The 14,193-nt window shown below is 64.4% G+C and overlaps 1 protein-coding gene across 1 annotated transcript in view; it reads left to right on the top strand.

Annotated features, from left to right (window-relative positions):
• Nucleotides 1-14,193, top strand: part of NCLIV_019520 (MGC83258 protein, related) — a gene marked incomplete at both ends in the record, with an annotated part of 53,519 nt that overhangs the window by 5,905 nt on the left and 33,421 nt on the right. The window contains 4 exons of the mRNA XM_003882146.1: nucleotides 37-4,353; nucleotides 4,716-4,802; nucleotides 5,429-7,410; nucleotides 7,981-13,939. Coding sequence (XP_003882195.1) covers nucleotides 37-4,353; nucleotides 4,716-4,802; nucleotides 5,429-7,410; nucleotides 7,981-13,939 — 12,345 coding nt within the window. The remainder of the gene's footprint in view (nucleotides 1-36; nucleotides 4,354-4,715; nucleotides 4,803-5,428; nucleotides 7,411-7,980; nucleotides 13,940-14,193) is intronic.

Raw genomic sequence — 14,193 nt, 5'->3', positions numbered from 1 at the left:
TTGGCTGTTGTGTTTTTGTGCGGCTTTGCGTTTCAGCTCCATACGTTCGGCAGACTTCCAAACGTTTCGTCGGCGTGTCGAGGGTCTGAGGACTCCTCGTCCCCTCTGACGTCGACGCTCGGCTACCGGTTTGCCGTCTCGCTTTCGTCGCCCTCGCACGTCGTCGGGTTGGTGCCTTTGCCTCGGTTGTCTCCAGCGGAACTCGACCGTCTCCTGAATCACCACTACCGCTCTTCGCGGGCCCTCCTGCCGCCCGCGGACTGGACCACGAAACATCCGGGCGCTCTGATGGCTTCCTTGAGTCACGCCGCCTTGCGCCTCTCTCTGAAAGCCAAGCTGACTCGCGACGCGCGCGCGGCCGTTCGCGGGGCTGCGGCCACGGCCACGTGCCTCTCGCCGATCTTCGCGCGTGGCGGCGGAGACAGCAGAGACAGCAGGGAGTCTGGAGGCGCGCCGAGGCGAGAAGAAACTGCGGAGGCATCGAGTAAAGGAGAGGCAAGCGCCAGCGCGGCCCCTGCGATACATATCGGCGGCGCGGGGCTCACCGAGTGGATCAAAGCGGACGGCGTGACGCTCGACCTCTTGCGAGAGTGTCTCGGACTCGCGTGGGATCTGTTGTGCAGGCGGGCAATGCATGCAGCTGCCGAGAAGGAACGGTGTCAGGTCGCCGGCGGGAGTGGAAAGGAACCAGACGGAACGGCGCGAGCCGCGGGGCGTTTGGTGGACGCGCAGAACGGCTCGGCTACTGCCCCGTCGGTGGGTGCTCAAGGGGACGGAGCCCGAGGCCAGGCGGGCGACCATAAGGCCGGTTCGGAATCACGAGGAGTGAAAAAGACGGACTCTTCTTCGGCGTTGCCTTGTCCTGTTGTCTCTCCGCGTTCTACATTCGACGATGATGCAGCCATGGGGACATTCTACTGTCTGCTTCGGCTCTGGGCCTTGTTGTTGCCTTCTGCGCCGCTTCCGCCCGCGTCGAAAGACGCTTCTCACCCTGCGTCGTCTGCTGTCTGTCAGCCTTGGAACACGGCTCCGCGGCCGTGCGCTCGCGACCCAGTGGATCCTCTCTGGCTCAGAGACGTGCTCGTCCGCGTCGTCTCCTCTGCGGCTTCTCAGCCGCATGCCGGGGCGCCGCCTTCCACGCGCGACTGCGAGGCGTGGGCAGACCTCCCCTTGCCGGTCTTTGCTCTCGCTGCTGCCTCTCGCCCTGGCGCCTGGCTGGTGTCTCCGCGGGATCAGCTCGAAGGCCTCGTGGAGTCGAGGCGGGTGAACCGGGAAGACGAAAGCGGGGAAGGCACAGAAACACCTGGAGGCGAGACTGTTCACACGCCAACTCAACGGCTCGCAGGCGGGTCTCGACCCAGGCTCGACGCGGCCTTCTGCTCTCGCGTTCTGTCTCTCGCTCCTCGCTGGCGGCGCCTCGTTGTCAGCGCCGCTGCAGAAGCCTCCACGCTGACGTTCTGTCGAGCGCTCCTCCTAGCTCCGTTCTTGGTGACAGAGGGCCTTGACAAATGCTTCTGCTCCCTCGCCTTCCTGCGGGTTGCCCACCGGTCTTTCCTCGAGGGAGACGAAGCAGCGGGGAAGGAAGACGTGGCGAACCTAGAAGCCGCAGCCGGAGCCCCAGTCTCACACGCGTCGCCTCAGCCAGCTTGTGCGCTCCTGGAAGATGCTGGGGAGGCTGGCACGTGGGCGCAAGAGGCCGGAGGGGAGGAGGAAGCCCGGAGAGACGCGGAGACGAAAGAGAAAGATCGAGACGGAGACCCGGAGGCTGAAGCAAGTGCGGGGGGACTCGACCAGCTTCTCTGTGCGACGCTTCCGGCGGTCGTCGCTGCGCTGGAGGACTTTCACGCGTGCGTGTATGCGCCGCTTCTCCCAGGCGGTTTGCGGGAATGTCCGCATTCTCCTTCGCGCGACGGACGCCGGGCACGGCCCGTTGACAGTCCGGAGTCGAGTGGCTCGTTCGAGAGGGGCAAACACTCCTCGGCAGACGCGGCGCCTCGACCTTCCTCCTTGTGCGGGTTCGAACTCGCCAGTTTGGCGTCGCGTGTCTTCGCGGCTCTCGGGGTGCTAGGCACCGACGGCGGCGTCATCGCCCTCGCAACTGCGCACTGCCCGCCGTTTCTCCTTCTTCGCCTTCTTCGCGCCTTGCTCGCGCTGGCCTGTCCTCCGGCAAGTGTCCTTCTTGACTGCCGAGAGACTCCGGCGCTCGCCGCGGGTAGGGCCTACCGCGAGGACGGCGCCCCAGGTGCGAGAGGACAAAGCGAGGCAGCAAGGCGTGGCGAGTCGATTCCGCAGGTCCAGGGAAGTGAGAGGAACGCGGGCCCGGTGCTCGACGCCGTTGGGCGCTTGACGCGTCTCGTGGTTCGGCCGTTAAGGCGCCTGCTTCTGCAGTTTTTCTTGTGCGTGCGGAGAGAGTTCCTGCATGCCATAGCTGAAGAGAAGGAGGAGCAGATGAAGCGGAAGAGCGACTGCGAGCGACGCCAGCTGTCACAGCTCTTTGGGCGCCAGGCCCGCGCGGCCGCGAGACACAGCCCAGGCAACAGACGCGAGAAGGGGGAGAGAACTTCGGGAAGGGAAGGTGAGCTGGCCGGAGGGAACTTCGGAAGCGAGGCGAGTGAAAGAGCCAGGCAGGGACTGACGAGCACAGGAGGCCCGAGGGACGAACTCGCAAACAGACGGGAGTCGAGCCCACATCCGCCGCGAGGGTTTTATGTCGGATCGCTGGCCGACAGTGACCCCGGCGAGAGGGATGAAGACGTGGACAGGCCGCCCGACCAAGTTGGCGACGGGTCGCGGTCTTTCGTGCCTGTTCGCGTCTCGCGTCGAGCGCACCCGCACCCAAATCGATCGGAGGGAGAAGAGAGCGGTGGAGCGAAAACGGCCGAGGACAGCCTGCCGGAGACACCGGGTCCCTTCCTCGACCCCGCCCACGAAACTCCGCGACGGCGTCTGTTGCCTTCAATCTCCGCGTCCTCGCGGCCGCTCCGGGACAAACTGGATCTCCACCTGGACTTGCTGACAGCTGCCACCGAGCTCACGTTCGACGCCCTCTCGTCTGAGGCGGAACAGCTCTCCGTCCCTCTCCCCTCGTTTTCTTCGTCGCAGGGCGCCTCGTTCGCCGAAGGTTCCGTTCGTCTCCGCCTCAAGTGTTCCGAGCGGCTCCTCGCGCGCGTGTGCAAGTTGGTCGTGTACCAGATTTTTTTGCTGATCAAGTTTCGGAAGCAACAGTTGTTTCTCGCTGTGCTGCCGTTCATGTCGCACACGTTTTTGTCTGAGCGCGAAAGCCGGGCGGAAAGCCAGCTCGTGCGCCTCCTCGGACGCCTCGACGTCTTCCTCGTGTCCCTCCTGCCCCGCCTGCTTCAGTTCGCAGGCCGCCTAACGCAGGCCGCTGTCTACGCGGACTTGGTTGTCGCCCTTTGCACCTCTGGGGCGCCAGACTGTCTCCTTCTCCAGGCGAGCCGGTGCGACCGCAGGGACAGAGTGGAGACACTCGCGGCGGAGACCCAGGCGGAAGCGCTGGAGGCAGAGGCCACAGCCGCGGGGGACTCCGGGGACGCAGACGAACCGCCGGCGGGTGTCGCCGAAGAAGAGACAGCAGTGAACAGACTCTCGGAAGGACAGACGTCGGCGAAAGACTCGGCTGGCGCCGCCGTGCTGGTGTGCTGGCCAGATGCGTTGCCAGCCTTGTGTGAAGCTTTGGAAGGCCGAGGCGGGCGCAGCCGACAAAGGCCCAGAACGCCTGGGCGACGCCGGAACCCCCCGACCGCGTCCCCGTCGTCTTCCGGTGGCGAAGAGTCAGACACGGGCAGCGTTGACGAGGACCGAAGCTGGTTGCGCGAGAGCCTCTTCATGCTGCCTACGGCGAGTACCGCGTATCGGCGTCTTTCCCAGGAGACGTGCTGCGTCTACTTGCTCGAGACAACGCATCCGCTGTCCACCGTCGCAGACTTCCGCCTCTGCCTCGACTTTGCGCGCCTGTTCTCCACTTCGCAGCGTCCGCTCCAGGCCTCGTCTCCGAGGCTGGCTCCGACCCGCAGCGCGGACGCCTCGCCCGGCGGCACAGGCGCCCATGCGTCCTCAGCGTCGGCGCCCCGGGACTCGGGGTCTGCCGGGGCGGAGTCGCTGGACGCAGACCAGCGCGTCTTCTTTGGAGTCTCACAGGCCGACAGCGCCCCCGGCGTCCTCCGCGAGGGCGAGGGCTTCCTGGGTCTCGAAGCGGGGATGGCGCCGGGGCTCGCGCACTGGCTGCGGGAGGACGAAGAGGAGCTCTGCCGCGGCGAAGGCGCGCAGAGAGTGAAGATCAAATTCGACCCTCGAAGCAACACGTGCGACTCGGGAGCGGAGCTCCATATTCGGGTGAGAATTCCGGGAACTCGAAAGAAAAACAGAGTGTGTTTCGGACACAACGTCGAACCAGAAGAAAGCCGACGCGCACAGACTTCAGGTCTGTGTGCGTCGGCTTTCTCTAGCAATCCTTTGTCTTTGCTCTCCGTTTCCACCGCGTTTCGATGGGCCTTTTGACTCCCCATACGGTGCTAGACAGTCCCCGCCAGGTACTACCTATGTAGATAGCTGCGGTGGGAAGGAGCGCAGGAAACGCTACACATCTCCACTGGGAGTGCAAGAGTGTTAGTAACGTGCGAGCACTTAGGAATTGACAGACACCAGCCAACAACGCCGTTAGCGTCTCGATTCCGTGCACATGTGGCGTGCGTCAGGTGGTGACTTGCCACGGAGTGAAGACGCACCAATGCTTCGAGCGGAACTTTCCGAAACTGAAGTTCCGAGATGTCAAGTCGATCGAGGTGAGACACCGCAAAAATCCAAAAACCATTAAAGCCCTGCATGTGTCCGACACCTTGCGTCTCGTTCCGTTTTTTACCGCGGCCCTCTCACTTTTCCTCCCCTTCGCTGTGTCCCCTTCTCTGTGTCCTCTTCTCTGCGGTACCTCTCGCGCGGCTCTGTATTGTCGTGGTGGAGCTCGACTTCCCGAAATCGTTCTGTCTACCTTCGTGCTCACTGCCTTTTGTGCACTGTGTCTGGTCGCGTCTGCACGTGCCATTCTCTGTCCGGGAGGGGCGCCGTCCTCTCTTTGGCTCTTTGCTTGCCTGCGGGGTGTTTCTCGTGGTCCGCCACGCGTGCCTGTCCGCCTCCTGTCTCTGAAGGCATTGCGGCAGATCCCTTGGGATCTCGATTCGCATCGAAGACTCTCAGACGTCGACTTGGACCTCGACTGCCTTTTCGTCTCTTCGTCTCCGTTTCGTCCCGTTTTCGTCCTGACGGCCTGCCTCAGGCCGACGTTGCTCTTGCCTGACGCGCTCCCCTGGCCCTTGACTTTTTCGCGTTCCCTCTCTGAACCCCTCTGAAGTGTTTCTCTTTGTTGCCTCTTGCCGGCCGATGCGTGAGTCCTGCTGGTGAGTGCTGTACTCAGTTCGACTTCGGCGCGGCGTACCCTAGCGTCGATTGGGGTTTCCGCTGCCAAGTTGAAGCTTACCGGAAGTCAAGCCGACACGCGACGCACCCTTCGCTCGAGCTCCTCCTCGTCGCGTACGACGCCTCCTTCACTCTCATTCACCACCTCGTCGAAGACCTGTCTCCTTTCCTATCGCCGGTGTCTCCCCCTTCTTCGTCTACGCGCGGGTCTCCCTCGTTCGGAGCCGCCGCGTTTGCTGCCGCCGTCGACGCCCTGCGGCCTTTGCTCCTTTCTCAGGAACTCGTCTTCTCACGTCCCTCGACCTCGGCGCCTTCCGTCCGTTTGTTTGGTCCCCAATCTCGCGCCTCACCTTCGTCTCCTTGTTCGTTGTTCCCTTCTTCCCTGTTCCCTTCTCTGGCCGCAGATGCGGCTCCGACGGGTTGCCTAGTGCCTTGGACGGAGTGCGCTCGAAGCCTGTACGTGGCCGCGTCGGAGGTCCGGCGAATAGCGTTGGATTGCTCCGCTGCCGCTCAGGATGGACTCTCTTCCCCCCCCCACTTGCCCGCGTTGTTCGCGTCCCACGAACACTCTTTGCTCTCTTCCTTGTCACCCTCTGGCTCGTCCGCTGTCTCGTCTTCGACGGGTCGATCGGTGTCGCCTTCTTCCTCGTCCGGGCGGCTGAACGTGGCGTTGATCGATTTCGTTCACGGCCGATCTCAAGTTGCGAAGGCGATCATTGCGCTCGGAGACCGCTTCTTCTCTAGTCCTCTCTCGCGAACGGCAGGCCCTCCCCTGCTTCCTGGAGGCTTCGCCCACATGGCGGCGGCGGAGCGCGCAATTCTCGCGCTGTCTCTGCTTCTGCAGCCAGCCGCCGCGGACCTCTTCCTCTCTCTGCTCTCTGCAATCCAAGACGAGGCGCACCTCGAAGCTGGCGACGGCGCCGCCTCGGAGCCGCGGGGGAAAGAGACGGAGAACGGCGCGAAAGGCGCAGCTCTCAGCGGCAGCCACCGGTCTCCAGCGGAAACTCGCCCTCCGGAAGAGTTCTCTGACGCGTCCGCTGCGTCTCCGTTCCCCGCTGCGTCTCCGTTCCCCGCTGCGTCTCCGTTCCCCGCTGCGTCTCCGTTCCCCGCTGCGTCTCCGTTCCCCGCCGCGCCTCCAGTTCGCGAACTGCCTCGAGCTCTGCAGCTGCTGTGGCGCCTCGCCGCTCAGACCGCACGCCTCGCGGTGCATAAGGGTGCGCAGCGTTTCTCGTCGCTTCGCTCGGAGGCGACTGAGCCAGGCGGTCGAGACGGCGCACGGCCGAGTCTGCAGGCGACCCACAAACCTGCGCTGGCTCGCCGCATCGCGAAAAACGCTCTTTTTCTCCTCGCGTGGATGCGCCTGTCGCCGACAGCCTGGGCAGCGCGCAAAAAGCAAAGGTTCGCTGCTGACCGGCCTCTCCCGCTCGATCCGATGTCCCTCCGGGCTTGGCTGCTCAACGACACCACGCTGCAGGCCGTCCTCCGAGTCGCACTCAAACCCTGCTCTGAAGGCGCAGCGCTCGCCTCGCCGGCTTCGCAGTTGAAGCACTTCGGCCTCGCTGTCGACTTGTGGAACAGCTACAACGCGCGGTTGCGCCTTGCGGCCGAGGCCTTGATCTTCGTGCTGGAGGGCCTCCAGACCACTGTCTCCCTCCAGGGCGTCCTGAAGCGCTGCCGGCGGGGACTGGGCGCGACGGAGGCCTCGGAAGAGCAGGCGGACGCCGAGGCGACTGAGGCTGGAGAGGCGCAGAGACGACCGAGGGGTTCCCGGAGGCGACACGAGAAGCGCATGCCTCCCGAGAACGGCGAGTGCATCCAGTGGGAAGGGTATGCGCGAGTCGGAGAACTCTCCTGTCTCGCCGTCGACGCATCTTGGCGGCTCCTGCGCTTCCTCGACTCTCTCGCAGAGACGCTGTTGGGGACGAGAAAAGACGCAAAGTGCGCCCTCGTCCCCCTCGCAGCGCCGTCGGCTTTGCCCAGGTATATACGCTGGTCCTGCAGTGCGGGCCAGAGATGCATTTTGCAGACTAGCCGGTTTAGTTGAATCCGAACTGGGGCGTGTGTGCGTTTTCTTCTGCATCTGAAGTTAGGCAGCGACGGGCGACCAGATAAGACACTAATGTGGGAGCAGCAGCCGAGAGCGGTGACAAATTCCCTCTCGTGGGGAGGTGGGGGGGCCTGGGAGGCGATGTGTCGGCATTCTTCTTTGCTGCAAGTTCAAAAGTATTTGCCTCGATGCAGCCGTCGACTCAACACACACAGACGCAGAGCATCAACGTTTCTCTGAGCATCAACGTTTGTTAACGTGCCCGAGGCAGTGGGAGTGGAACGGCAAATGGATGGCCTGTAGCGCGACATGAGATGCCAGCAGGGGGATCGGCTGCAGAAGACGCTGCGTCTGTTTCGGGAGGTTTGTTTCATCCCGTATTCGCGGTCCAGAAGGAAGAAAGACACGCTTTCTGTGTGAAGAATCATCCACGAGGACAAAGCCAAGCGGTGAAGGGTTTCTCGATCTCTGATATATTTGCGCTGTCCCTTTGTCTCGTGCAGATGCTTTGTAACGGATTACGAGCGACTTCTTCGTCCCGTTCTCTCGTTCTGTGGCGCGCCGTTCGCTCCTGCGCAGACGTCAGCGTCGTCGTTCTCTCCCCTGGCTCTTCCGGGCTTGCCTCAGTTCCTGCTCCAGACGGTTCTTCTGAGCAGCTCTCCCTCGTCGTTCTCGTCGCTGTTGAATGAAGGCTCCTTCGCTCTTCACGCTTCCCCCGCTGACCCTTCTTCGTCTGGGGCGAGCGCTCCGTTTGCGGGCTCCGCCGCTCTCGTCGCCGCTCTCTGTGGGGTGACGGAGACGCTGAGCCGCTTCCTCTTCTTGTCTCCTTCTGGGCCCTCTCAGCCGCCCAGTGTCTTCAATCCTTCCTACCCCTACGGGTTCACCTCGCAGGTCGCCGCGCTGTCTCGTGCGTGGCTCGCCCCCTTTCTTCTGTCTCTGCTCGTTCTCGTCACTTCGTCTCGCTGTCTCCGACTCCAGGCTCTTGGTCTCTGGGCTGCGAAGCAGCCGAAGGACCGAAAGGAAAAAGACGCCCTACCAGAGGAGGCCGCTTTTCCGGGAGACTGGCGATCGAGGCGGAGGCTCCTCGATGCTGAACTTCTGCACGAGACGACAGAACAGGCTCGGCGAGTCCTGCGGTGTGTGCAAACGGTCGTGGATGCTACGGGCGTTGGACTGAGGAGATTCCTCGAATGGCAAACCCCGAAGCGTCACATTCGCATTCCGAATTTCGGCCCACCTGCCGCCTCTTTGACCGAAGTTCCAAACGGTTCTCTCGGCGAGAGTCGCACTGACGAGGGCGGCTTCTGGGGCGCCGCGCGTCGCGACCTACCTAGGCCAGACGCCTGTCGCGTGAGCAAACTCCGTGCACACGCTCCAAACCGATACGAAGGCGACGCCGAGGGTTCGTGCCCGCCTTCGTCTCAAGGCATTCGAAGGCGACCCGCGTCCACCCTGTCTCAGGGTAGCCACGTCCGTCTCGGTCGTCCGCCGGAATCGTCCCTCGATTCTCTCTCTGCGCCACAGTCTCGCACCCGCCGTGCGCCGACAGGCGAGCGGGCTCTGTCCACCCGCGGGTTGCCTTTCTCTCCAGATCGCGCAGCGTTTCCGCTGTCTTACCTCCCGCCTCGCGGCCTTCCTCCCGTTAGCTACAGCGACGCTCTCGTCGAGGTCGCGCTGGTGTTTGTTCCTTGCCTCTCTGCTTCGCGGGACTCTTCGCGTCGTCTCCCCGCTTCGCCTTCGCTCCGCGCGTTTGCTCAGCGCTCGGCCGCGCCCGGCACGCATGCGGCGGCTCTGCTGTCGATCCCTGCACACGGTCCTGTGTCCAAGATGCTAACTCGGCACTTTCGGAAAGTCGACCAGTGCGTCGTCTTTGTTGACGCGGGTGGCGAGGACGACATGGAAATCGAGAGAGAAAGCCAGGCAAACAAGGAGGCGAACGCGGGTTGGAAACCGCCAACGTGCGACGCGTCTCGGTCGACTCCACTCCATCAAAGCAGGTCAGAGTCGGGCGCGCAGCCTGCGCTTCTCGCCTCGAGTTCGTCTTCGCCGCTCTCTGCTTCCGCGGCGACGACTCCGCACGCGTCACGCCCCCTGAAGCCGGGGCAGCCTGTACGCGTTGAGCTGTGGGTGCGAACTGCGGGCCAAGCCTTCGCGGACTTGCTGGCGTCTGACGGGCCGCCAGGCGGCTCCGATGTCTACGCGGGGCAGCGGCTCGCCGGCAGCTCAAGCCGACACCGCGGCAGGCGGGTGCGGCATTCGTGCTACGCACTGGTCACGAAGAAAAAGGCCGCGGAGACACTCCACACCGACCGGCGGCAAGACGGACTGTGGAGCGGCGACAGTCAGGCAGTCCCGCATGCAGCGGGAGAGCGCCGGACAGCCGACGGAGACTCCGGAGGAAGCAGCGCGGCGCGACTTGGCAGGCATCCTGTCGCGTCTGTGACTGGAAGTGGAGAAATTGCGGAAGACCACGTCGGCGTCTTCCCTTCCAGGCGACGAGAAGAGGGAGGAGATTCTGACCGACCCGCATTCGTCCACCGAGGCCGCGGGCAGCCTCTGTGGACGCAGGCAGATCCGCCGCCCAGCGGCGGAGGCCTGGAGAGTGTCCCCGAAGGCGCGAGCGGCCCGGTCGGCGACGCAGGCGGGTGTGAAGGGACTGGTCCTAACACCAGACGAACCCCGTCGATGAGGGCGCGGTTCCTCTCAGGTGAAGCCGAGCCGTCGCCTGCACACTGGGGAACGTCCGCCTTTCTTCTCGCGGGTGACGCGCCCGCCGGCGAAGCAGGAAGAAGCGCGCGGCAGCCCCGTGCACTTGGAGAAAGCCGCGAGCGCGCGGAGGGGGTGTCGTCGACGCGGGCAGAGGGCGGCGAGGCGCCCGCGCCCGACGCTCCGGGGGGGAGCGGAGACAGCGGGGGCGAGACAGAAAGGGAGACGGACCAGGTCTGGTGGCACGGCGGCCCCGAGAGTGCGACGACAACCAAGATCGTGCAGCTCGCAGAGACAAAGGGAGGTGCGCCCAAGTGGATGGGAACCGTCCCCTTTGTTCGCCTGCTGGTTCCAGACACTCAGGCGTGGCACGCCGCAGCGAAGCGAGCGCTGCTTTCGAAGACGCCTCGCTTGATTTCCTGTTCCGGCGACCGCATGCCTTCCGGCGGGGTTCAAGTGAGCCGGGCAGTGGTTGCCCGGGTCAGGCTGTCCAGGGACGAAGAGCGGGCGTGGGCGGAGGCCCAGCGCGCCCGAAACGGAGAGGCCAACAAGCGAGCGGGGCGACAGGTTCCGGCTCTTATCGTTGCGGAGATGGGGCACGTCTCCGAGTTGACAGCCGACCAAGTTCAGCGCGACTTCGAGTCGCACATTCGCGCTCTCGCGGATTCGAACGCCGACCCCGCGCGCCGGTCTCCTTCTCCCAACCCGCGGCGTCGCCTCGACACACTTCCTGCCTCGTCGTCCTCGGCCGTGTGCACCTCAGCTGCCTTTTCGGCGTCTTCTTCGAACTCGGCGTCGCACAGTGAGGCCGGCGCGAGCGCAGCTTCTACAGCTGGCCGCCGCAGTGCCAGGGGAGGGTTTGCGCCTACGCCGCGCTCCGAAAAGGTTCTCACCTTGAGACAGCAATGCTGTGCAGCGCTGCAGACTCTCGACGCGCTCGGCATGCAACGCACCTGGCTCCACGCGACAGCGGCGGTGTCGGAGTACCTTTGGATGTCCTTCCGAGCTGCGGTCGGCCTTGCCCTCGGCCCGCACGTGCGGCTGATTTCCCACTTCCTGGCCGCGCAGAGTCCGAGCGCTCCGCGGGAGGCACAGGAGCCTTGCCGCGGCGTCCAGCAAAGCGAAGACGCAGGAGAGACGGCGAGCGGCCGGAAGCAAGGCAGAAACACGAGGGGACCACGAGGAAGGCAAGAAGACAGGCATGCGGTTTCGCCACAGAGGAGCTCGCTGGGCGCGTTGTCCCCGGTTGGCGCGTGCCTGAAACACTTTGCTCGGTTGTTGCTTTGGAGCGTCGAGCACCTCGAGCACGCCTCGGCGAAGATAGGACAGGGCGAAGCGACCGGAGGCAGACGACCGCGGCCCGGACCATCCGCGGGTGAACGGGGCGAGTCGACGGGCACCGCTGAGAAGGCCCGGAGGAAGGCAGGGCTAGCGCGAGAAAGAAATGCCTCCTGTCTCTCGTTATCGGCGTGTCTGCGTCGGGTTCTTGCCGGTGGCTGCAGCTCGGGAAGCGCGACGGACTCCGACTCGGAGAGCTCCAATGTTCCGTCGACGCCTCCTCTGCCTTCCGCTGGCCCTGCCCCAGTCGCGGCTCTGATGCTGCGCCTTCTTGACGTCGCCTCGGGATTGTCCATAGATGTCGAAAAACGCTCTCCCACTCCACAGATTTCCTCGCGTGCGGCTGCGTCGCCAGCCGATCCGTCCCCTTCGTCTCCCTTGGCTTCTGCGTCGGCTTGTTTTCGCGCTTCGCAGGGGTCTGCAGAAACGGCGTCTCTTTCTGGAGAGTTTTCCAGCGATGGTTCTCCGTCTTCCGGTCGCTCGCCGCTGCTCGGCCTCCACATCGCAGTCCAGCGCTACTTCCACTTGACGCCAACGAAAGCCCCGCCTCTCCTTCCCGAGATGCTCCTCTCCGGCCTGGGCCTAGGCAGCAGCTACCTGGCTGACCTTCTGTGGCACACGACGCTCCAGAGGCAGCCTGCCTCTCCGCCCTTCTCACCGGGCCCTCCTGGTGCCTCAGCAGCTTCGTCCCCGATCTCAGGAAACGAAGGCGTCGTGGTGAATCGGTGCCGACTGAGTCCGGCGTGCCTGCCGGCTTTGCATGCAGCCCTGAGCGCGAACAGGCGCCTTCTAGCGATTCTGGATCACGCGGAGGGGGAACGGGGATTTCGGGCCCCCGGCGAAGGCGCTGAATGCGACCAGGGTGGGGACGGACGAGCCACCCGCGAGCGTCGAACGGCACCGGCGAACGGGGCGTCCTCGAGAAGTGATGAAAGGCAGACCGAAGCGCGTCGGAAGCGACGACGCCCAAAGACGCTGCAGCCGGGCGGTGGAGCTTCGGAGCCGGACGAAGCCCACACGGTTTCCGGCGGGTGTTCTCGGTCGAGTGCGGGTGCGCAAGCCCAACGGAGAGCGGAGGGAAGTCGTGGAGAGGCGGCGCTGGAGGGAAAAGGAAGGGAAGAAAGTCAGAGACCGGGACGTGCCGTCGAGACGAAGGCTGGTCCGTGGGTGACTTGGACGGAACAACGCTCTCTGTGCCTGACCGCGGAAACCATCGCTGTCGCTCTTCTTCAACTGCTTCAGTGGGTTGTGGAGTTTCGAGGCGTTGACCGAGAAGATGAAGACGACTGTCATGTCCAAGCCCTCTGGGGGACCGTCAGCGCGGACGGCGCCTGGGCCGACTCTGGCTGCTGTCTCTCGCAGCCTGGGGCCTCGCCGCAGCCCGACAGTGAATGTGAAACCGACGCGGACGCGCCGACGCCCGTGGGGTCTAGGCGCCGTGGCCCTGGCGGCGCTCACGAGCGTTTGTGGATGGCGAATCTTCTCCCGCGGCTTCTGGCCACGAGCGTGTGGGGTCGACCGTACCTCGGGAGATGCGCATTTCGGTTCCTGCGTCTGCTGCTTCTCGCTCGCCTTCGCTGTGTCTTATTCGCCTCTTCTTCTCCGTCTGTGGCGGTGGGAACGGTAGACGATACGGGCCAGCTCCGGCGCCGCCTCGGAGCGGTGGCTGCGATCCTCCCTGAGCCTGCCGTCCTCGCGCCGCTTCTCCCGGCCCCGCCGGCGTGGCTGTTTTGGGATCTCACGGGCCTCGGCGTGTCGCCGGACAAGCCGCGAGAGGATCCAGTCCCGCCGGGGGGCGACGAGACGGCAGGGCTTGCGGGGGAAGTCGATGCAGAAATAGACAGGACACCGGGCGGCTTTGGCGACGAGCACGGTCGGTGGATGCAGACAAAGTGGGAGAAAACTCGGACTGTCCCGGGGCGTCGCAGCGCGACGGATCTCCCACAAGCCGACGGCGAGAGAACGGAAACGCAATGCACTCTTTCTGGCGGCGAGGAACTGGCCGTCCCCACGCACGCCGTCTCGGACTCGAGAACGGAATCCGAGACGGTGCCTTTTTCACTCGCCTCGTCGCCTGCGCAGTTCGAAAAGGCGAAAAGACGCGAGGAAGCGCGCCTTGCGGCGCCTTCCCTCTCTCCTGCTGCCCGATGTCCCTCGGTTCTCTGGAGCGCGCCGTCTCTTCTTCAGCCGGTTGTCCTGCGAGCGTCGCTGCCGTTGCCCCTCGCGGGGCCCTGCTGGTATCGCCTAGCCGTAAAGCCCGGCTGCGGTTGGTTCAAACTGACGGCACTCAACGGCTTCTCCGTCCGGCGTATCTGCCTCGGCCAGGCGAAGCAGTCCGGGATCAAGCATGCGGATCTCATGGCGTGCATTGGTCTGGAGGTGCCCACGCTCCGAGCCGGAAAAGACTTCGGGTTCAAGGTGAGTTGCCTACGACGGATCGCAAGCGCTCTTCGAATCCCTGGAGAATCACCGCTTTCCAGCATTGCGTACTCCCTGGTCGCATGCAGATGCTGATTGGCTGTCGTGTGCGGCGCACAAACACTCCAGTATAGGGCAAGTGACCCCGCCATACCCTCGCGTGTGTCTCCCTGTCTCGCGCCTATCCATCGGGCGCACCACGCAACCGTGTCTCCATCTGCGCGTCTCCGTTTGTCCCTGTATCTGTCCGTGAG

The sequence above is a fragment of the Neospora caninum genome, chromosome VIIa (genome assembly GCF_000208865.1).
Source record: "Neospora caninum Liverpool complete genome, chromosome VIIa".
Lineage (NCBI taxonomy): Eukaryota > Apicomplexa > Conoidasida > Eucoccidiorida > Sarcocystidae > Neospora > Neospora caninum.
This window is presented reverse-complemented; position numbering and strand designations above follow the sequence as displayed.